Raw genomic sequence first — 23,964 nt, forward strand, 5'->3', positions numbered from 1 at the left:
CATCCGTCTGTCATCCTCCTCCACAGCGTCATCCTCTCCCAGTCCTATTGTTGATCTATATTCGTAAAACTTTATAAGGAGAAATGTTCTGCAAATTGCCTTTATTCGGACTAACACATTCAAGTTCCCAGGTTCCAGAAACATTGGGTTGTTTGGGGTTTTTTCCCCCAACTCTTTTTAAAAAAGTTCCAAAGTACAGAGCAGTGGCGACACCTTAAGGCCAATAACGCATCTTGCAGCTGGTTAATTTTCATCATTCACTAAACAGAAAAACCCCAAGGAATCCCCTTCAAATACCCCCTTCCCCCTCAGTTTGTTTGACTCACTACTGGAAAATTTAAAAAATGTCTGAGTAGATTCCCCATGCTCTGTTTCCATCATCATCATCACCACAATCTGAGGAAAAAAGAATTACTTTCCTCTATACAGCTTCAATTAAAGGTCTACCACTACCTCTGGCCCTGCTTCACTCCTCATTACATATATTAACTTTGATTATACTATGTATTTCTTTACGTGTATATGCCCTCCAGGCAGCCTAAAAGTGAAATGCTGCTACAGTTTTGTCACTTTTGTGGCTACATTTTGTATCATTCACCCTAGGAGCATAATAAATGTTGCTGAGCTGAATTTGAAGACCTACGACCTAAATGACTGTTAAGTAACTTAGGCCATTCTTCCATTTTCTCCTCGGAGTCATCGTATGATCTTCTCCAGCTCGAAGTCATACCAAGTGTTCAGTCCCAGTGGCAAAGGACAGCGTTTTCCCTTTCTCTACTAGCAGGGGAAGTTTAGGGCAGAAACATGCCAAATCGGGATCTATTGAAGAAAATGTGAATGTTTATGGAAATGGAATGTTAATGGAAAAGAAGGCAGAATAAAGGAGAAAATGGGAATTGGTACAGGGGAAAAGTTCAATCTTTCCTAAAAAGATTTCCTAAGGATTAGAGATTCCTGTGAGGTGCCTAGGGAGATAGCAAGTTCCTTATCACTACAGATCTTTAAGCAGAAGGTGGTTGCAATTTGTGCTGGGTGTGGTACAGGAGATGCCTGAGGAGGTCCAGATTGGAATAGATGACCTTGGAGATCTTTATAAAAGGCTGTGATTTTACATACTAAAATTTCTTGCAAAGACAAGGTTATCACTATGGAAATTAGCCCAGTATTTCATATTATCTTTTACTTAATGCTTTAATGTAGAAGCTGCTGTCTGGGAACCACCCAAGCCATGAGGGTTTAATCACCAGAAGGTTGACCTTATGGTGGGGAATTCTTTGGCCGTGATGATTCATAAAACATGATTTTAAAGGGTCGTAAAAGGGTTTAGGGAAATTTGTGTATAATGGGGGGGGGCGGGGGTTGAAAACTGACTATTCTGGGAGTTGTAGTTCAGGAAGATAATCTCTCAGAACTACAAATCCCAGGATGCCAATTCTTTCTCAAAATGTATGAGTTGGACTTCCAGTTGATCAATGATGGACAGAGGTAGATACACCCAGAGAAGAAACACTGGGAGGGGAATGTAAATTGTTAGCACTAATATCTGTCTGCCCAGGTTGCATGTACCTTCGGATTCTAATGTTTATTGTGCAACAAGAAAATGATATTCACACACATGTATTGTACTTAGACTATATTGTAACACACGTAAAATGTATGGTATTGCCTGTCGTCGGGGGGAGGGAATAAGGGAGGGGGGGTAATTTGGAAAAATGAATACAAGGGATAATATTATAAAATATATATATATATAATAAAAAAAAATTAAAAAAAAAATAATAAATAAATACTTAAAAAAAAAAAAAATGTATGAGTTGGATCCACAATGAATTATGGGAAACCAGAGTCGCCTTTCAAAACATCCTGACCTGTTCCAGTTGCCTTCATATAGGACAAAGGTGCCTTCCCACACATCCTATATACTAGTACCATGAATAGAATCCTGAGCTGAATATTCCATGGTTCTGACCCAGTAAAATAATTTTCATGTGTACAGTTGAAGCACTTGAGCGATAGACATTTTTTTTTTTTTAAGCAAGCTAGCCTTTACTTAAATAAGAAATGGAAACATCCCAAGTAGAAGTGGATCTTCTTGGAAGTCTAATGAGATAAGATGTTTGACCTACACTAGATGTTTTGAACCCAAACCTCTCAGCCTTGAAAACCAACCAGTCTGTTCCTTGAATGTTATTTATTAAAAAATACAATTCCAGAGAAAGTGAGAAACACATGGGGCCATGGGGAAGTGGGTACAGTACAGAAGCCTCTTTTTTACCAAGGCTGCTAGGGTATACAAAATAAAATAAGCTCCAAGCAATGGCCTTAAAACACTCGTGGTCCATTCATCTGGAAGGCCCCACATGCAAGTTTAATGGGGTAACAACAAGAGCCCAGCTTCCTTCTCTGCTCTTTTTAATATAAAAGAAAAATAGAGACTTTGGGACTAATGTTGTTTCATCCAACTGGAGCTGTTCTCTCCAATTCTTGAAAGAATATATACACAAAGCATTATGGATCAGGGGGTTTCTGATCCTAGAAGACAGAGTAGTGAAGGTCCTAGTGAGGAAAACTGAAACAACTGGAGGAGTGGTTTCTGACCTCATTTCTTTCCACTTTCTGTTATAGGACTTAAGGAAGAAGTAGTTTAACTACTCTAATACACAGTTTTTAATATAATGTTCAAAGTCTCTTCTTTGCTCCAGAAGATCCTGAAAAATGAAACCCCAAAGGTAGCATTCAACATTCAGAGGTGGAAGACTTAATGGTCTGCAAGGGGGGTCATCATGACTTCCACTCCAATTCCTTGTCAGCCAAACCAAGAAAAGTAGAAGACAAAAAGCAGCAGTTCAGGCTTTTTCTAACAGTTCCATCTCGTTTCACTCCAGTCACAGACATCCCTCGAACTCCAGACTGGATAGAGGGATAGAATTGTGGAAAGGAAGAAACCATTACATAAAAGAAGACAGCCAAATAAGAAGAGAAAATTAGTCTGAGAATACAAAGGAAAACGAGAAATGAAAAGTGGTGAGGAAGGAATGCTTCTCAGAATATGACCTGAAAGGCAGAGAAGTTGATTTATTTTCTCTCTGCCCCAGGCTCTGTCTGGCTCAGGGTCCAGACCACCTAGGTGAGGGCTGCTTATTTGGAGATCCAATATGATATTTTGTCCCATCAGAGGAAATACAGAGGGAAAGATGAAAGCAAATCCCTGGTAATGTCCTGAAGAGGACCCAGTGGGTAGTAGGGGGAAGGAGTGGAACACTGGGAAGGGATGGAAGACAAGGGTGATCAGATCAGATCCTACTGAAGTGAGGGAGTGAGGTGAATCAGTCCCCCAGAAGAGCATGGTCCCCTGAGCATCAGTCACCCCTGGTAGGACCTCAGAAATGGAAGGCCCTTCCTTACACATGTACAAATTATACAGCTCTCCTTTGGAAGCAAAATCTCTTAACAGGCACAGAGGAGCAGGCATCTCTCCTAGTACATGATCCCCTACCTTTCCCTCTCTTTCCCAGCCTTCCCCCTAAAGGGGAGGAGGACTCTAGGAGAGATCGTAATGGACTCCCTCCCTGTCCCCCACACAAAAAATAATTCCTATGGATAGAAGAAAAAACCCTAGGGAAAAGTCCAATAAGAACCTTATCAATAATACAAAAGAATACCAAACTTTCTTCCCACCCCTACCCCCACCCCCCCTACTAAGGCATATGCCAATTTTCATAATGCCTCCCTGTCCAGTTAGGACAAAATTACTATTTCATTTTTTAAAAATAAAAATTAAGATATCCACCCCCTCCCATCTTTAAAAAAAAAAAAAAAAAAAAGTTTCCCACCCTGTCCCCATCCCAACCCCAACCAGTCATTGCTCCCTTGACACAAGGTAAACTTAAAACTCTGTTGCACCCTTGCAGCCATGATGGAATTGCCCATCACAACTCGAGTTCAATCTGAGGATAGAGGGATGAGGAAAGATTGCTCTCTTCCCCCTCCCATCATTGGAGGCTAGATCCACCTGGATAGGCGATAAAATGCTCCTAGGGCCATGACTTTGCCCATTTTCAAGAAAAGGAAATGACTCAGGTTCTGCCATCATCCTGATGGTCCTGGGCCATGGCTCTGCTGGGCTCACACAATCCCATGGCTTCGGGATCCTAGTTCAAACCAGCCCATCTTCTCCTGCGTCAAGTCCAATTCCCGAAGACGTATGTGAACCTCCCCAAGGAGGACATTTTCCCAGAATCCTTGCTCACTTAGTACACTCAATTGCAAGTCCCGCTGCTGGAGGTCTCCTTTAGGGATCCCATCATACACCAGCTGTAAAGGCAGGAAAATGAAGAGAAAAAAAGTGTGAAAGAGTGAAAGTCCCTAGGGAGACAGGCCAGGAGCAAGGAGGGGGGCAATTATAGCCTCACAGGTATACAGAGATAGGTGAGATACCACCTATACCCTGTCTCTGACTCTACTAGATTTCTCTACGCACCATCTCATTGTAGGTCGGATTGCAGGTTTTCCGGGCCACTTTAGTTTTCCTCTTGGTGGTTTTCTGGGGGTCAGGGAGGAGGTAAATCTTCACATAGGGATCAGGATCATTCCCATCCTGGAGCAGCTGCTGCAGATAAGATGCAAAATGTGACAAACTTCTCCTTCTAAAACTTTTTCTTCCATATACCAACCATATTCCTAGGTTCTCATCACGAATATATCTTCCTACAAATCTTCCCTTATCAAAATCCTATTTTGCTGCCTCAATGTGGCCCTGGAATTAAAAACCTAGGTTCTGGCAGACTCTACCAAGCTGGAAGGGCTTGGAACATAGGTCTTTTCTGCTGTCTAAGGACCAATCTAGTAAAGCTTAGAGAAGACTGGCTACCAGGTGATTAACTTTTTAAAGACCATGGACTAGATCAGTGATCTCCAAACATTTCGATATCACGTCCCTCTCAGTAAAATTTTTAAGCATTTATATTTTCAATGTATGTAGATTTAGTTGTAAATTTTATACATGTTCTATTGTACTAATATATAATTACATTTTATATTTTAAAAGGATGACATAAAGATGAATAAATATTTGATTATAATAATTGATGTTAAGCCAGTGAAATTTATTAAGGGAATGATATTGTTAGATCTGCAAAATCACTTTGGCAGCCATGTGGATGGTAGATTGGAAAGAAGAAAAATTAGAGATGGGAAGACCAATTAAGAACCAATTTTAAGAATCCAGGTGAGAGATGATGGAAAGGGGAAAGATCTGAGAGATATGGAAGCAAACTTGACAAGATTTATCAACTGATTAGATATATGGAGTGTGGAAGAATGTGGAGCTGAAGACTGATACCAAGGCTTTGAAAACCTAGGTGAATGGAAAGATAGGACTTTTGACAAGAGAAAGAAACTTTGTAAGATGAGTAGATAATGGCCAATCACAAGCCATTGTGAGTCCTGCTTCTCCTGCATGACTCATCTCTCCCAAATAGAAAAAAGAAGTAGGGCTTTTACTCACTGATCACTGCCCTTCAAATACAAAGCCCTTTCCCAAGGGAGTTTGCTATAGTCACAGGTGATCTGGAGGACAGGTGGGACAGAAGAATGTGTATGGCACCAGCTCAGCCACAGTGAGTAACAGGGCATTACAGACTGGAAGGGGGGGTAAATAGGAGCTTTCATAGGAGAGGGAAGGGACTGAAGTAATAGGAGATAAAAGGAGATATGATTAGTTGGAAATAATTTTTATTATTGGGTAGCTAAGTAAGCTATCCAATTCATGAAGGTGTGTGTAATTAAATATTAAATTATGTGATAAGAACCCAAAGAAAGTAGAAATCAATGGGAACTTGCTGGAAAGATTTTATAGGAACCACCATTTGCATTAGATCTTGAAGGATGCATAAAATCAGTCATGTCCAACATGCCTGATCCCATTTGGGATTTTTTGGACAGAAAAACTGTTTTGACATTTCCCTTCCTAATATATTTTACAGATGAGAAAACTGGGGCAAACAAGGTTAAGTGACTTGCCTAGGGTCACACAATTAGTGTTTGAAACCAGATTTAAACTCGGAAGAAATCTTTCTGACTTTACTGGCACTCCGTCCACTAGGTCACCTGGTTGCTCTACTGAGTCATACAGGATTTGATATGGAAGTCACTCAGGACAAGAGGAAGGAAGAATCAAGGAAAGGGTTAAGCCAGTCAGTATAAACACAGGAAAAACAAAGCTAGTTGACCCAGATTTCCCTGGGCTTAGCACTTACCAGGCCCCGGATATGCATCACCATGATGAACAACTTATTGTTTTTGTAGGAGATGGATAACTTCACTTCTCCCCCTACCTTCCCCACTGGACGGGCCCATGTGCCATCTATAGAAATCAAAAGGAAAATTAAAAATAGAATGAATTCTAATCATTTCCCTGCAATTTGGTTACTTAATTCTGCCTCCTGCTCTGCCTTCACCAGTTTCTTGTTGCCCAATCAGGGAATGAGAATGCTGACCCTGACTACATCAGGAATCTCCTAGTTGATCTCAGTCTGAGTGGTGCTATGGAAAGCAGCACTATCTAATGGGAAGTACACTGGATTGAAAGCTTCCAATCCCATTGTGTTACTTAGTGCCTACATCTCTGGACCTCAGTTTCCTCCTCTGTTGCTAGGTGATCTAGGAACAAAATGGATATAGAATGAGGATGGAGAAGTATAACTGTATTACCATGCCCTGGATAGGACCCTGAAGAAGGATCTATATAAAAACATGCTGCAACATAGGAAAATAGAGGGAGTGGTCTAAGAATAGTCTGGGGATAGGGTCAGCTGACCAGAGACAGAAAAGGCCCTAAAAGACCAGAAGGAAAGACTTTGGAGAAGGGGCTATGGACCTGGAGCAGACTCGTACCTGAGGATTTGGGAGCTGGGCTGATGCCAGCAGCCTTGTCATCCCTGGGCAGGGGGTGGAAAAAGGTGTACACCAAATCACACTAGAAGAAAAGCACAATCCATTCAAGTTCAAAGGCAGTTGTTCCCAGCTCTGATTTCCCTCCTGAAATCCTGAAGCTCTGGATCAGGTTCTTCCCACCAACTGCTACCTCCTAATTCTGGTTTTGTGCCCCAACCAGGCAAACCTCTCACCCTGCCTGGTCTCTCTGCCCTGCCCATACACCCTAGCCCACTCATGGGCAGGTTATCTGGCCTGTACTTTGCTAAATCTTGCTCTCTCCTTCCTTAACAAACAGCCCCAAACTTCCCTCTTCTGCAGGAAACTTTCCATGACTAACTGCTTCTGACTCTGATACCCCTAATTCTCCCACAATCCCTATGAATGCATGATTCCCATAGTTAATATGGCTTATGTTTCTCTCATTTGCATGGCCTCTATTGGACCAGGAGCTTCCCAAAGGGTAGTGAAGGCCAGGTTGTACATAGAGAAGGTACTGATTGCAGACTACTAATAATTACAAGGAAATGGCCAAAGAATCATTGAGACTTTCAGGATCTTTGACAGAAATCTCTCAGGGTCTCTCTGCACCTTCTTCCCCTACACTATATTCTAATTTCTTCTTTTCCAATCACTTCAACACCACTCCTACCCTATGAATAAGGATGCTCACCTCTGCCACCTCTGGGGACGAATGGATCAGGTGCCAGATATAACCATTCAGCAGCTCCTTCCTCCTTTCCGCCACAGCCTCACCTCTAGATCGACCAATCACAAATCTGCTGGGAAAGCTGGGGAGGGAATGAGGAATACCGTAGGAGGAGAGGGGGGAGAGGGTGACAAACAAAAGAGTTACTTTTCAACTATCGAAAGCTGGCGATATTGCCATTGATCAGACCCAAATTTCTCTAAGGTCTCCCTTTAACCTGAGACCCTTTTCCTTTTCACAGAACCAAAGAACTAGAAGGGACCTAAGTCTAAGTCCTCCATCCTATAAAGTGTCCCATTTGTCTAGGTTCAGAGGACATAAGCATATCTTGGTCTAAAACTCCTTAATGCCCCAAGATAGCATCAAACCAGCTGCTGCCTTAGAATGAACCTGGCAAAGAATGGAAAGACTCCACATTGACAGACTGAATTGCTCCTGGAAAAATAATCATAAAGGCATACTACCACCTCCTGAAGAGATAATTTTAACAACTTAAATTAAGTAACTTTAATAACAAGTTTTAATAACTTAAAACTGCAATGACTTTTAGGACATCTTTTCTATGTTAGTACATTGGATAGTAGCAAAACAAACAAATAAAAAAGTGCAAACAGAACAAATGTCCTTTGATTGGGGAATAGCTAAACAAATTTGGTGCATTATAGTAATCGACTCTCACATCACAGTAAGAAATGATGACTAGGGGGCAGCTAGTTGGTACAGTGGATAGAGCCCTAACTCTGAATTCAGGAGGACCCGAGTTCAAATCTGATCTCAGACACTTAACACTTCCTATCTGTGTGACCCTGGCAAGTCACTTAATCCCAATTGCATCAGCAAAAAAAAAAAAAAAAGAAAAAAGAAATAATGACTATGATGGATACAAGAATCTCAGGAAAGCATGCAAACTGCTGCAAGGTAATATAGGCAGATACCAAAAACCACAAGAATGTAAATGAAAAAGCATAATAATAAATTTAAATGATTAGAAGAGAATGCTGGGGAATTATAATGATCAACTGAGATTAAAATTATAATGATCAAATGAAATGAAGCATTTTTTTTTTTTTTTTTAATGAATAGGATATTTGGAAGACAGTTGGAAAAAAGGCACAGATTGTTAGGACAACTTTGAACAGATTGATCTTATTCTATATACTTAAAAACAAAAGGAGGTGATACATAATAGAAAAGTTTAGTTTTGTATAATCCTCATTTTTTGTTCTACTATGTATACACAAAAAACCCCAGTCCATTTGGTAATTTGGAACAAAAAAATTACAATGAATTTTTTAGTTTTTTTTTTTTTTTTCTTTTGTGAGGCAATTGGGGTTAAGTGACTTGTGCAGGGTCACATACCTAGGAAGTGTTAAGTGTCTAAGGCCAGATTTGAACTCCTCCTGACTCCAGGGCTGGTGCTCTATCTACTGTACTATATAGCTATCCTGGAGTTTTTTAAAAGGTAAAAAAAGAAAAATGTGCCTAGGATAAATGCAAGAGAGGGGTATTAGAAGAGAAAACTATAATGCCTAAGTGAAGCCCCAAAGAAGAAATATGAAGGGAGGAAATTATTAAATTATTATTAAGGGATTTATACAGTGCCAGGCACTGCACTAAGCTCTTTTAGAAATATTATCTCATCTGATCCTTACAACCCCCAGGAGGAAGATACTATTATGATTCCCCATATTATAGATGAAGAAAATGATACCATTAGATTTGCTCAGGATCACACAGCTAATATCTGGGGCGAGATTTGAATTCAGGTCTTCTTGACTCCAGGCCCAGTGCCTGTACCACCTAGATAGCTGATGTGTGGTTTAGCTTTGCTAAATTGCTTCTCCTCCCTCCCCTTCTTTATTCCAATATGAGGGATGGCTCAGGGAAGGAGAAAGTCTGAGGAACGTAGGTGATATAAGAGCAGGGTCCGCTTACCTCTCTTTGTATCCCTAGGACTTAGCATAGATCCCAGTACACAATAGCCACTTTCTAAATGTTTATTGACTGATAAAATTTAGATTTAAAACAAAATCTAAAGCCCTTCTTTCAAGAAGAGGTCTGCTTTTGCCCTGAGTCTCGCCCTGCCACCACCAAAGCATTGCCCCAATGTGCGTTAACAAAGGACTACCAGGCAGTGGCTGGATACCTGGGCAGATGGAAAGAAGGGAAGAGAAGGCGCAGCTTGTTGTGTAGCTCCTGGAACTCCTCAAAGGTTCTCTGGATGTAGACAGCTTCATGGGCATTCTCACGCATCACCTTCACCACGTAGATCTGCAAAGGACCAGAGTCTGTTCTGTGCCCTCCCTGCCCTCTTTATCCAGAGGATTTCTATGTGTTTGGGGAGGTAGAGCTAAGAACGGAGAGGAAGGTGAGAAAGGAACCTGAGTCTCTGAGAAAGTTTTAGTGATCCTCCTTAAACAGAGACCCAGAATCTACTGGACTCTCCAAATGGCAAGAAAATATTGGTGGCAAATAATAAGCAATGTTTTCTTTGGCTCACTTCACAAAATAGATACTCAAGTTGAAAGGAAAGGTCATCTGGCCCATTTCTTACTTCAGGCAACTAAGTCATGTGAACATAAAAGAAAAGAGTGCTGACATCCTTCAAACACATTCCATTTGGGTCCTTCTCAGATCAAGGGGAGGACTAAGCTGGAGGAGTCCATGGGAATGGAACAGGAGGACACGTACATAGCCTTTGTGTGGGTGGAAGACCTTCTCATGGCGACAAAGGAAGACATCACTGATGCGTCCAGAGCTTTTAAGGGTGTAAGTACGAGGGGCAAAAGAGAGCGTCAGCCGGTCGTCAGAGCCTGTGAACTTCATCTGCGCCAAGTTGTGGATGAAGAAATTGAGCTTTGTGGCTACACTGCCCAGGCTGGACTCTATTAACCTGTTGTAGGATGGTAAGGAAATAGAGGAGATAAAGCCTTCTATGTCTCCTCTGCACAAGATACCTTTCCTCCCCTGGACTTCACGGCACAGTACTTATTGCCAATTCTCACATATTTACAAATAATTTTGTTTCTGGACCTGTGATTTCATTTGTATGAGGAACTCTTGGTGAGGAAATCTCTTCTACTAATTTAGATCATCAACTTCTTTGCAACTTAGAGATGTTTGGGCCACTGAGAGGAGGCCCAGGGTCATGTTTTCAGTGTGTATAAGGCAAGGACTTAAACCCAGCCCTCAATCCACCATGCTACAATTATTTTGTATTGTAGTTATTAGTGAGTAGCTCCCCTAAGTTTAAGAAAGACAGTGTCTTCACCCATCCTAGCATCCCATTCTGCTAAATCCTTGCTTGTGGAATTGAATCATCAAGATGAAAACATGGATTAGTGCAAAGTACAGAACCCCAGACAGCACCAGAAGGCATCTTAGAAATCATCTGGTCCATTATTCCTTCCCTTCCCCTATTTTACATATAAAAGAAACTGAGGTCAACAGAGGTAAATCCATCCCTTCTGATTTCATTGCAAAAAAACGCTTCACTGATGGTTCACATCTTCATATTTAAAGGGCAATATCTCCCAAACAAATTCAGACAGAAAGACGGAGATCCAGAAATGAAGTCACTTGCCTATCAAAATTCACACACTATAACTCATAGTTGCATAGCTGAAAATAGCATTTCCCTCTACCCCAGCAACCCAACTGTGCCCAGCTCCCGGCTCTGCCCCGTCTCAAAGGGAGCACAGCTGCAGCACTCAGGACATTACCGAGTGAAGTAGGTAGTAGCATTGGCTTCTGTGTCCTGGGGCCTCAAGGCATCATACACATATTTGAGGTCCTCGAGGTCTGAAAGCTCTGGGATCCCACAAGACAACATCTGCAGAAGAGGTAAAGAGAGGAAGTTGGGGATGTGACTTCCACATCAGCCCACGCCATGGGGACTCCCTTTGTCACCGTGGGGGTAAATGGTGGAGGGAATCAGCCAAGAGGGCCCAAGGGGCTGAATGAAGATGAGACACCCAGAGAAATGATGACTTAACTCAAGAAGCATTTATAAGCAGCAGCCTGCTGAGTGCCGAAGCACTGGGCTAAGGGCTAGCGACAAGCCCTTAGGACAAGCCCTGTCCTTAACTGAGGAATAATAACAATAAAACCTGACACTCATATAGCAATTTAAGGCACATTATTAGTAGTGTAGGTGGGGGTTAAAATATCAGGCTTCAGGGAGGAAGCAATTAGAGGAGGATGAGTTCTCTCACCAGACCCAGAAGGTTGAGGAAGAGATGGGTATGCTTTCTAATGAGGTTGTAGGCCTGGCAGCAAAGGTCCACAAAGTCATGGAAGCGGCTGGATGGTTTGTCACCCCCATTGATGACGTATGCCATGTCGGAAGTAAAGACAAAGGGGGCACGGTCCCTGGGCCAAGAGAAACATATAGGTAAAGGTGAGGTTAAAATGAAAGACAAATCCTATACATCGATACATATTAACTCATCTATCCATCTCCCTGCAGGAAGAACTGAATTTATCTCAACCAAGACAAGTAGAACTATCTAAATCAGGGTTGTTTTTGGGGGGATTGGTCTTATGGCATTATCAGTATAGGGAACCAGTAGGTAGAAACTTCCTCTACTAATTTATAGTCCCAGAAATTATTTGCCACACTAAAAGAAAAAGTGAACCTCTAATTATCATTATAATTATTATTATTTTAAAGACTAGATTATGCTCAGGCTGGACATATATTAGTGTATGACAGACCACATCCCAGTACTTATTGACATAGGAGTTTTGACCTCCATTTCTGACTCCTCTCTAGTTCTCCTCTCCTTAAGTAATTGAGTAACCTTTTTTTTTTTCCTTTTACATGCTTTTTATTTATTTATTTTTCTCAATAGTATTTTATTTTTCCAAATCCACATAAAAATAGTTTTCAACATGCATTTTTGTAAGACTTGGTGTTCCAAATTTTTCTCTCTTATTTCCCTCCCCACGAAAGCAAGCAATCTGACATAATTCTTTTAAATATATTTCCATGTTTGTCATATTGTGCAAAAAAAAAAAAAAAAAATCAGTGGGTAACCTTCTTGCTGAGGGATCACCATACTGGTGCTGGACTTGATGAGGACATTATATTGACTTTAGCCCACTGTAACTCAGCACTCCCATGCACTCCTCAATAATAAGTATAAGTGTGCATCATCACACCTGGTTAATTAAAATTCTTTTTTTTTTTTCTTTTGGCTGAGGTTAAGTAACTCATCCAGGGTCACATAGCTAGGGAGTCTGAGACCAGATTTGTTTTTTTTTTTTTTTATTTTATTTTATTTTTTTTTCTGAGACCAGATTTGAACTAAGGTCCTCCTGACCTCAGGGCTGTGCTCTAATCACTGCACTACCTCACTCTTATTCAAATTCTTAAGAGAATTCTAGGGGAGAAGACTCCATGACCTTCCAGAATCAAAACATCTATACAGTCAGTTTCCATGTAGTTAGACTCAGTCCTTCTACCTGGAATTTAAGGTCAATTCTCAATATGTGTTAAAAAGAGCTGATTTTCACTTTCCTTCATTAACTTTTTATGTCACAAGGAACATTATTAAACTGATCCTGAGTCTTCTCTTCCCTAGGCTAATAAACTCTAGAGTCCTGTCACCCATTTCCCATCGATGAAACATTTCTATTGACCTCACACACAAATACGTCATTTTCCCTACAGGCCCTCTCACCTCTTGATATTGCCAAACATCTGAGCATGGCCCAAGAAGCGACCAAAATCAATGTGGAACATGTGGCCCGTGGTCTTGAGCATGATGTTGTCATTGTGCCGGTCACAGATGCCCAGGACGTAGGTGGCCACGCAGCAGCCAGCACAGGAGTAGATGAAATTCTCCACAGCCTAGAGGAAAGAGAGCATGGTACTGGCCAGGGGACAACGGGACCATAGGTCTGTCCTGCCTGAATGGATTTACATGAGAGCCCACTGGAGAGGGACAAGCAATAAAGCCTTCTGTCTTGATGCTTGATCATGTACTATCCTGCTTCCATTTCTGTATCATACTTTGTTCGCATGACAAGTCCTCAATATTAAGAGAATGGTTCATTTCTTGGCCTTATGGTAATGAATATATTAGATATATTTGAGTTTATCCAGGATTTTACATAGCTTGCATTTTAATTCTTTGGTTCTTTGCTATTAACCCATAATATTATTTTAATAAATGTTATATAATAAATGTTATAATGCCTTTTTTTTTTTTTTTTTTGGCTAAGGCAATTGGGATTAAGTGACTTGCCCAGGGTTAAGTGTCTGAGGCCGGATTTGAACTCAGGTCCTCCTGACTTCAAGATTAGTGCTCTATTCACTACACTAATTAGGTGTTCTCTATAATGCCAATTTTTTTTAAAAAGAGAAAAAATGGCTCATGAATACTCTACACACATGAATATATCCATGACATATTTATGGTCTAAGTGACAAAGGTCAGAGATCTTGTTTGTTGGGGTCCTGGAAATATCTACACTCATATTAAAATATGAGTAACCAGAAATCAGGAAGGTCAAAACATCCTTAAATACCTCCCAGTGCTTAAAAGGATAGCTGGCACATAGTAGGCACATTTTAACTCAACAAGCATGAGCTCAGTACATGACTGTTGAGTTAAAATGAACAGAATTAAATGCTCATTTGACATTTAGCTAAATCAAAAACAAAACAAAACAAAAACAAACAAACAAAGGAAGGGGCAGCTAGGTGGCGCAGTGGATAGAGCACCAGCCCTGAAGTCAGGAGGACCTGAGTTCAAATCTAATCTCAGACACTTAATACTTCCTGGCTGTGTGACCCTGGGCAAGTCACTTAACCCCAACTGCCTCAGCAAAAAACAAAACAAAAAAAACAAACAAACAGACTAAAGTTAGCTAAATCCTGAGCTGATTAAAATAATTTAACTAAGGTATGAACTTGTGGAGTTACACAAATTTCTGATGAAATTTTCTCCAACTGGAACATGGAAGGGGAAATATTTTGAGCAGGGAGCCTTTAAATAATTTCTGCCTATTTTGATTAACCCCCTTGACCGCTTTTGTTCAACCCCTTTTTTCATAAGGAATAAAATATATGTAACCAGCACTGCAGCCACACCCCCACCATTCACTCCATCCTCATTTTTGTAGGTTCTGTACCCTGTGCAGCTTGGGTACAAGCTGTTTGGTTTTGTGTCATTTTTTCTTGGATCAGCAGTTGGCACAATAAGCCAGGAATGTGAAAAAACCCATTTTTCTAGTTCTCTAAGTACAGCCTTCAACAATGTACTTCCTCTTCCTTTGGTCTCAGTTCCTTCATCAATAAAATGAGTTGATTGAGGCAAATGTCTGATATCTTTTGGTCTCTTCCAACTAGGCAATATATAATAGAGAGGGAAAGGAATGAGAATTGGGCTTACTTCCTGAGTCTGCGAACAACTACTATGTGACTTTGGATAAGTCACTTCTCCAAAACTGAGCATTTGTTTCCTCATTTCTCAAATGAAGTCATAGAACTAAATGACTAAAAGAACCCTTTCCATTGGAAAATCCTATGACAAAGAATAAAACCATGAACTCAAACCATTGCTACTCCTGATCTGATAAAGGACAGGTTACCCCTCAGGTTGTCATGGAAACATAACTCCAAACAGGGCTCAATCAAAATATTGATTATAGCTTACAAGTTAACCACACCCGCAAATGAGGAGGGAAATCCCTCCCAGAAGAAAGAAGTCATTAGACAGACCTTCACCCGTAAAATGAGGAAGCTTAAACCACAAAGAGTTAAGCTCTCTCCAAAAGGTCACCCAGGTAAATCAATGGTGGAAGTGGGATGTGATCCCAGGCCTTTGGACTTCACATGCAGTGCTCTTTCCAAGTTCCTACCTTCTCATATTCATCTTCCCCGGGGTTGTGCTTCTGCAGCCAGTCAGCCAAGGGCCGGTCCTTGAAGGAGCCTGTCACTCCATGTTCCACTTGGATCTTGCGCAGAGTTTCAGCATTGGGGATCATCTCCACCATCCCTGGGAGAGAAGGGATCTAGGTCATTCAAAGGGATGGGGCTCCATGGCTAGTAAGCAAAGACTCAGCCTGACACTCATTGTGTCTTGTCCATCAAAATCCTTTCCTAACTCAAGGACAAAAAAGGAGAGGACCAATTATGATTTTAGAGAACCAGAGCCAACAATAATCTTGGAAAGGCAGCTTGATCTCCAAGCTTCTGCCATATGCTATCTTTTTGTGTAGCTCTGAAGGATTTCCCAAGTAGATAAATAGCCTTAAAATGGGATATAATCACCCTCCTGATGCTCTGGTTGTTGGAGAGGAGCAGAAGAAGGTGAACAGAAAGGAGGGGTCCTTATTTCTAGCTCTGGGCCCACCTGTGCCAAGGAGCCAGACTGACCTCGACCCCGACCAGTGGAGAAGCAGCGAAAGATGACCATACGCATATCCAATCCCTCTTGGATCCAGATCTTGTTCATGATTCGGATCATTTGCAGGGTTAACATGTCCTGGCGCAGATCATCCCCACACTGTGAGAAAGGGAGGGGCAGTGGCCCCATATAGTCAGAGCAGAACTTTATCATCAAAATCATCAACCCTGGTACCCTCCTCCCTCCACCTGTTATACAAATCTCCAAGATGTGTTCCCCTGCCTCTCATCTGACAGCTCTGACTTTGCCTCATTCATCAGACACCATCTCAGGGAGCTAAAAATTATCATTTTTTTTTTGTGTGTGTTAGAAACAAGATGAGATTCCTTTCCATCCTCATTTTCTGAATCTTACTCTCTAATTTTTTTCTTTGGAGGGGGGTAGAACTGGACCTGTGATTTCATTAAAACAGAGGGAAAACTCACAGTGAGGAAATCCCCCTCTGGCAACTGGATAAGTATCTGTTTTACAACCTAAGTGGTTTTTCCAGGGTCACAGAATCAATGTAACAGAACTCGGGTCTTCCTGATTCAGGGCCAGCTCTCCAACCATTATACCACACTGCTCCTCAATCCTATTCATTCATAAATTCACTTCCTGCCCCAGGTCAGTCCATAGTGAATGCCTTTCCTTCTGAAATCCTATGACTGGAAGCAACTAAGTGACTCAATGAATAAATCCCTGGGCTTAAAGTTAGGATAAACTGAGTTTAATTCCACGCTCAGACAGGATTCTTGATGTGTGATGCTGGGCGAGTCCTTCAGTCTCTGTCTGCCTCAATTTCCATAACTATAATATGGGGATAATAATAACATCCACCTCACAGAGTTGGGAGATTAAATGAGTAAAGCGCTTAGCATAATAACTTGTTCCCTTTTCTCCTCTCCCCATGAGGCTTGTTGGTCTCACTCATTTGACATTTAGGATATTTGCTCTTCCTTAAATTGTTAATTATGTTTTCATGTACTTGTATTTTGTCTCTCCAATTGGACTATAAGTTTCTTGAAGACAAAAGCTGTTTCTCATATTCCTTCTCAGAAATAAGGTGCTCAGGAAGTACATCCTGGTGCCTCCTCCCTTATCCCCAGTGATCCTGTTAGATTCAGGGGAAATTAGATGTAAAGAAAAGGGAGTGGATTGAGGCTAACAGTTGTATGCCTTAGTTAGGGGAGCAAGGGGATTGTGGATTTATAAAAGGAAGTTTCCCAGTATTCCCATTCCATAAGATCAGGTATAGGTCTGGATTCCTATTTTTTTTTTTTTTTTTTTTTTTTTTTTTTTTGAGGCTGGGATTAAGTGACTTGCCCCAGGGTCACACAGCTAGGAAGTGTTAAGTGTCTGAGACTAGATTTGAACTCCTCCTGAATTCAAGGCTGGTGCTCCATCCATTGCACTACCTAGCTGCCCCCGTCTGGATTCTTGAAAAGCCTTTGGAACTTAAGACTGGTTTCTGGGTCTGCTTATTGGGGGCTTTGATGTGTCTCACCAAGGTTACTGCTTTTAAGCACTAATCTTGTCTCCTTAACCCCAGGGGTCTCTTTTTACCTGAGCCAACTGTAGGACGATGGTCTCACCTTGAAAATGACACGGATGTTCTCACCCAATGGATCCACATTCTGGAAAGAGAGCTTGAGGGGAACTGCATTAGAGTTGAAATAGGAACAATCCTGCCACAAGCAAGGAGACAAGCCAGATTTAGGATTATTTTACAAGGGAGAATAATTACCTCTTTATAACTCTGACAGGTAATATCACCTCTCCTTCCTGAACTCCTACACCAGCCAAGTCCTCCTTTCACTTTTGCTTTCAAACTGCCTCTCGAATTTATCTTTTCTTTCCATCTCAAAAGTCACCTTCCTGATTTGAGCTTCACACTTGGGCCTTAGCTTCCTAATGGCTTCCTTGACTCCAATGTCCACCTCTAATCAATCCCACCAGCCATCGTCTGATTCATTTTTCTAATATACAATTTTGATCTTCTTACTTTTTGCTCAAAACCTTTCCAATGGCATCTCATATCTCTTCCAAATAAAGTTCAAACTCCTTAACTTGGTATTCAAGGCCAACAACAATCTGCCCAATGATATTAGTTTCTTCTCACTTCTTCTAAGAACAAGGTAAATGAGGAGCCCCACTCACCCGTGGCACGATGCCCTTAACCAGAAGGCTGGGACTCAGGGGCAGCCGACAAGAGCCATTGAGCTTAAAAAACTTCTTCACTTCCTCCAGCCCCGTTCGAAGGATCCCCTGTTGGAAAGAAAAAGAGTATGAATGGATAGGAGGGGAAAATCCATCAACTTCCCCAAGGCAGGGTCCAGATTAGGATATTAGACATCCAGAAGTACCAGAGAAAATTGGGCTGGATAAAATCCCATCCAGGGTTCAAATCATAATCTGAAAGCCAACTCTGTGGTATGAATAACCATAGACAAGTAGTCTCAGTTTTCTCATCTGTAAAATGGAGAAGCAATAGTTATCCATCTCACAGGGTGATTGAGAGGCTCAAGTGAAATAATGTGTGTAAGGTCCATGCAAACCTTAAAGTGTTATATCTGTCAGTTATTGTTAGGAACCTTTAAGAACAACAGAAGGGCTGAGTTTCGTGGTACATGCTTGTAATCCCTCACTAAGTCTAATACTAATATGGTGAGCCTTTAAGAATTCTGTGCACCAGTGGAGGAGGAGGAGGAAAAGGGGAAAGGAGGAAGAGGTATAAGAAGAGGAAAGGGCTGAGGAAGAAGAGAAAACTTTCCCCAATTCCCCAGGGATAGTTTATTGGTGGACACAGAGCACTGGACAATAAGACCCTAGGGAAAGTTCAAATGGAACATCCTTCTGAGAAAATCTATAAATAGAAAATAACTTCCCCGGAAAGATTTACAAAAACTGATTTTGAGCTAAACAACCAGAATCAGGAATACATTGTACACAATAACAGCAAGAATGTGCGAGATCTTCTCAGAGATTCAGTGATCTAAAGCAATCCCAATAGAGTTTGGACAGAAATTACCATCTGCACCCAGGAAAAAAAACAAAAAGCTAAGGAGACTGAATATAAATCAACACGTGCTATGTTCAGTTCTTTTTTCTGTTTGTTTTTTTTTTTTTTTTTTAATATCTCTCCCATGGTTTTTCCTTTTTGCTCTGATTTTTCTCTTCCAAAATGATTCATAAAATAATGTGTATTAAAAATAAATAAGTTTACTAGGAAAAAAAGGGAGGAAGGGAAATAAATTCAGCCTATTACTTTAAAAAAAGAAAGAAAGAAAGAAAGAAAATACTTTCCTTCTCACCCCATCCACCAAATCTGAAAGCCCTAATATATAGTGACTAGTTATAAGAACTGGAGATGTGTAGCCCAGAGAACAGAAGACTGGAGGCAGGAGTACGGGTGGGGAGTGGGGCAGGGACAAAAACCATTATCTTTCAGTAATTAAAAGGTTATCATTTGGGAGAAAGAAAGACCTACTTTGTTTGGAGGGAGGAAGAGGGACTAGGAGTAGTGGGAAGAATTTGTAAATTTGGGTTTAATAAAAGGAAATAATTGCAACTGTCCAAAAGTGGAATGGATTGTTTTCCAAGAGAGGATATTCTTCAACTGTGGAGGGCTTCAGTAAAAAACAAGAAATCACCTGCCGGAATCAGAGATAGTAAAACTGGACTCCCAATCTGATACAGGCTGGACCACATGGTCTTTGAGGTTCTTGTCAATCCTTCCTTAAGATTCTATGAGACTAGGAAATGTGGTCCTGCCCTGAAGTAGGGGTCTAGAGAGACCTAAAGAATTCTGTGAGAGCACTGGCATTCCAGGTCTTGGTCATGGTGACTGAGTTGTGACAAAGGTGGGAGGGCCAGAGAGGAAGCCTTCATCCACATACCTGCCGGGCAGATGGAGCTGCTTCTCGGACCTGCTGGGCCAGTTTAGCCAGGGTGTTGACAAGCCAGCACTGCCTATTGAATTCCTCCCGAAGCCCCTTCCCACAGCAGCACAACAGAGCTGCCAGCAGGTACTGGTATCGGATGCTGAATTGGGAATCCTTCAAGCCATCTTTCAGCAACCTGTAGGAAAAAAGTAGTAGTATGTGGGAAATTCATCCCCAGCACCCAGAAGTGCCTGTTCTTCTCCTTCCCCTCACCCTGTCATTCATTACCTAACTCAATCCAATAAACACTTATCAATGCCCACTATATATTGGGCACTGTGTTAAGTGCTGGGAAGACAACTAATCTTGTTGGATTCTTGGGATTCTAGGGAAGCCCACCCTAGAGGAGCTCGCTGTCTAAAAGAGAAGCTATATTATCTTTAAAGGGAAAGATAGGTAACCTCTACCCTCAATGCATATACACACCTTATTTTCATGATATTTGAAGAGGGAAGGGCAGACCCTGGTTTCAGGGAATTCTGATAGGGAAAATCCTTCAATTGATACAGATTAGCATATCACCTGCAACATATCATCTTAGAGGATTGACCAAGGCACCAAGAACTTAAATGACCAGTCCCTGCTGACACAACTAGTATGGGTCAGAGGGAGGACTTGAATTTGACTCTAAAGTTGTCCCTCTCTCAGGCAATTTCTCAGTACTCTAGCTAGAGGTAACCCAAGAAAACCCAAGGAAACCAAGTCTAAGCTAAGTTTCATGCTTGCCTCATTTATACAGAACTCAAAACATTCTCTCTTCTGTCACCCCACCATCTCTGGATAATTTTTTCCTGTACTACTAGAAGGGGAAACTGATGGCGAGTGTCAAGACTGCTAGTCCAGTCAGTAACAAAACTGGGGACCAGGAACTAGTTCTTCTGATTCCCAGACTACATGAGCTTGGAACTACAAATAGAATGAGAATCATAGATTCTTAACACTGGAAGGTATCCTAGAGATTATATATGCCCAATCCCCCTCATTTTCCTGGAGGAAAATTGAGACCTAAAGAGGTCCTTTGTGAGCCCATCCAGAGAGACACATCTGCTTCCCACCCATCTGCATTGTGCTTTTACCAGAAGAAATAGTGGGTGACTCTCAGATCGCAGACGGCTCTTTTCAGGAGGAAGCGCACCAGAGGACTATCAAGATAGCACTCATACTTAAGGGCCTGTTCCAAGGAAAGAAAAGAAGTGAGAAAGGGAGCATTTGAATGAGGTTTTGTTTGCTTCCCACCACTGTCTATACCAAATACCCTACTCCCAATTTCTCCCTTACTCAAGGAGGAGCTAAACCACAAGAAAAATAAATCATTATGTCTAGGATATGGAGAAACACAATTTGGTTTGTCTTGATTGCACTTCTTGAAGCACCTCTTTTATATTAGGATCAATACAAGGGACCTCACAGGTTCAACCTCCTCATTTTACAGTTGAAGAAAGTGAGACCCCAACTGGTTATGTGATTGCTCAAATTTACACAGTAAGGGGAAGAGCTAGAATTCAACCCAGGTTTTCTCACTCCAAATCTAAAATACCATTGTGCTTTACAATAAGTGGGGTACAGGTGCATCACATTACCTATTTTCAGGGTCTCAGAAGAGACATCATGTGCCCGGCATGAGTAGGATTGGGGTTGAGTCTGATCAGAAGAGGAGAAAGGGCAGAGAGACCCACTTCAACCATCCAAACACTTTCTTCCACTCACCTGCACCAGCTGAGGCAGGTAATCTAGGAGTTCTGCATCAGAGATTGAGTCAATCCATTGCACAGCCATACGGCGCACTTCTTGGTCTGGAAAGCTACAAAACAGAACCCCAATATTTACCTAGGATCACTCAGTCCTCTGTAGACCAACCATGCTCCTGCCCATGCCCATCCTTGGCTGTACTGTGATAAGGGGAGATCTCAGGTCTCTATTTTGGAGAAGCCCTTGGCAGAGGAATTTGAGTAACTCCTCCAAGACACTGCAAGTGGGAAAATGATGCAGACACCTGCAACCTGTCATCTTACCTTAGAATTAGAGTTGGGAGGACCCTTAGAGGTCACCTCATCCTTTACAGAGAAACAAACTGAGGGCTAGAGAAATATAGTGACTTGCCTAATTTCACATGATAGTTCAGTAGAATGGGACTAGAAATCAGGTCTTTTGATTCTTTATCCAGCCTTCATTCTTATTATGCTCTCATACTTAAAGAATATTTGGGGTATAAGAGGAACAGGCAGCAACACTCATGGAGAAGTTTGCTGAACATGAAAAGGCTCTCTTTCTTACTTTGTCTGAAAATACTGTGCATGTCAGAGTACCTAAGTAATCATTAATCCCAGATATTCTTTTCTTTAAGTCAGAACTATAACTAGGTTAGGACCACTGGGGATCAAGCTCTCTCTCCAGTAGACAGCTGTCTCCATGATTCCAGATTCTCCACCAGCCTGCATACCACCTAACTCCCTTGCTGGGTATGGTCTTGTACTAGAATATCTCTCCCAACTTCTTTGCCCCTCATGGGACTTCAGCATGTGTCTCTGAGGGACAAGACACCCTTTCAACCTTCTGCCCTCACTAATGAGATTGTCCTCTGCAACTTGTGGGAATATCTTCCATTCTCCAACCTCCAACTCCCATTCCCTCTGTACAGCCTCCCCAAGTGAAAGAATTCCTAGTTATGACTAATTTGAATTGTCATTGCTATTTCCTAGAATTATCTTTGAAAACATAAATAACAAGGTAAAAAGCAATGGATATGAATAATTGAGAGAAACATGGGAATTTGGACCAAGAAACAATATACATGATTACAACAATGTAAATGAAAGAACAAAATAAAAACAAAACTGAACACTGAGTAATTATAGTTACCAAGCTCAACCCTAAAGATGGGATGAGAAAGTATACCGTGCCTTCCTCCTTCTTTATAGAAGAACATTTATGTCAAATATTGAATATATTTTCTCAGACTCGGTTATAACTGTGATGGTTAGTTTTGCTTAAATGCCATTTTTTTCTCTTTTTTTATTCTTTATTATAAAAAATACGGCTTGATAGATGGGGAAGGGAGTAGAGATACATCTGGAAATGACAGGGATATATCAGAACATTTATCAATAAAAACATTTCAGATACAAATGTCCCTGGGGAAAGAATCCTAATTATACAAATCATTTCATCTGTCTGGAGCATTTCTTATCATGAGATTTCAAGGATTCTGTGACCTTTAAGGTCCCTTTCAGATAAATAACCAGCTTCTCCTGCCCCTTAGTCTTAGGGAGATGAAGAAATACAAGAGAACATAAGCTCTTTGAGGGCAGAGACTGGTCCATTTTTGTATCCCCAGTCCCTGGCACCTGCTTCTTGTGTGAATGATTAAGGGCACAGATGTCAGGCTCACCAAAACTGCAGCCGACACACGGCTGAGAGGGATAGCTAACACCCAGGACCACAGGCAGGTTGCAGCCAGATCTGAACAGGCTAGAACGCTGAGCTAATGAAGTGAGATTTAATAAGGACAAACATAATATCTCCCCCCTTGGGTTCAAAAAGCTAACTTCGAGATGGGGGAGGCAAGGTGAGAAAGCAGCCGGGCTCACCGAGATGAGGGTCTTGGTACACTTACAACTAATAGGAGTTAATAGGAACATGCAGACTTCAGACTTGTTCCCAGAGTCAACCCTGTCCCCGGTTACTCCAGGAGGCAGCGCCGGGGCCTGGAAGGAGACCCAGACGGAGAGCAGTGCGGGCCAGACTCACGTGGCGTGCAGGAGTCCCAGGGCATCCTGGTGGTTCATGTGCGTCCATTGCTTCAGAAGGGCGTAGATGTCGGGCAGGCAGGCCCACTCCCAGCTGGGGGCACTGGCCAGCACCAGGGGCAGGGCGCTCACCTCCGAGTGGCAATAGTAGCGCTTCTCCCACACCCTCTTCCGGTCAGCATCTGTGAGCCTGTGAGAGGCGGGGGAGGGTCACACAGGAACGGAGATTTAGCAGA

General features: G+C 41.7%; 1 protein-coding gene across 3 annotated transcripts in view; it reads right to left on the bottom strand.

Moving 5' to 3' along the window:
• Positions 1–2,176: 2,176 nt before the first annotated feature.
• PIK3C2B (phosphatidylinositol-4-phosphate 3-kinase catalytic subunit type 2 beta) overlaps positions 2,177–23,964 on the bottom strand; it is a 72,515-nt gene continuing 50,727 nt past the window's right edge. For all 3 annotated transcript variants that reach the window (XM_074308910.1, XM_074308911.1, XM_074308912.1), the window contains 18 exons: positions 23,730–23,918; positions 21,690–21,783; positions 21,059–21,153; positions 19,938–20,118; positions 18,199–18,306; positions 17,634–17,726; positions 16,029–16,158; positions 15,512–15,648; positions 13,327–13,496; positions 11,857–12,013; positions 11,365–11,474; positions 10,334–10,535; positions 9,789–9,913; positions 7,607–7,724; positions 6,895–6,976; positions 6,258–6,364; positions 4,481–4,609; positions 2,177–4,314 (listed from right to left, as the gene is read on the bottom strand). In XM_074308910.1, coding sequence (XP_074165011.1) covers positions 4,126–4,314; positions 4,481–4,609; positions 6,258–6,364; positions 6,895–6,976; positions 7,607–7,724; positions 9,789–9,913; positions 10,334–10,535; positions 11,365–11,474; positions 11,857–12,013; positions 13,327–13,496; positions 15,512–15,648; positions 16,029–16,158; positions 17,634–17,726; positions 18,199–18,306; positions 19,938–20,118; positions 21,059–21,153; positions 21,690–21,783; positions 23,730–23,918 — 2,416 coding nt within the window. In that variant the 3' untranslated portion in view covers positions 2,177–4,125. The remainder of the gene's footprint in view (positions 4,315–4,480; positions 4,610–6,257; positions 6,365–6,894; positions 6,977–7,606; positions 7,725–9,788; positions 9,914–10,333; positions 10,536–11,364; positions 11,475–11,856; positions 12,014–13,326; positions 13,497–15,511; positions 15,649–16,028; positions 16,159–17,633; positions 17,727–18,198; positions 18,307–19,937; positions 20,119–21,058; positions 21,154–21,689; positions 21,784–23,729; positions 23,919–23,964) is intronic.

The sequence above is a fragment of the Sminthopsis crassicaudata genome, chromosome 4 (assembly GCF_048593235.1).
Source record: "Sminthopsis crassicaudata isolate SCR6 chromosome 4, ASM4859323v1, whole genome shotgun sequence".
Classification (NCBI taxonomy): domain Eukaryota; kingdom Metazoa; phylum Chordata; class Mammalia; order Dasyuromorphia; family Dasyuridae; genus Sminthopsis; species Sminthopsis crassicaudata.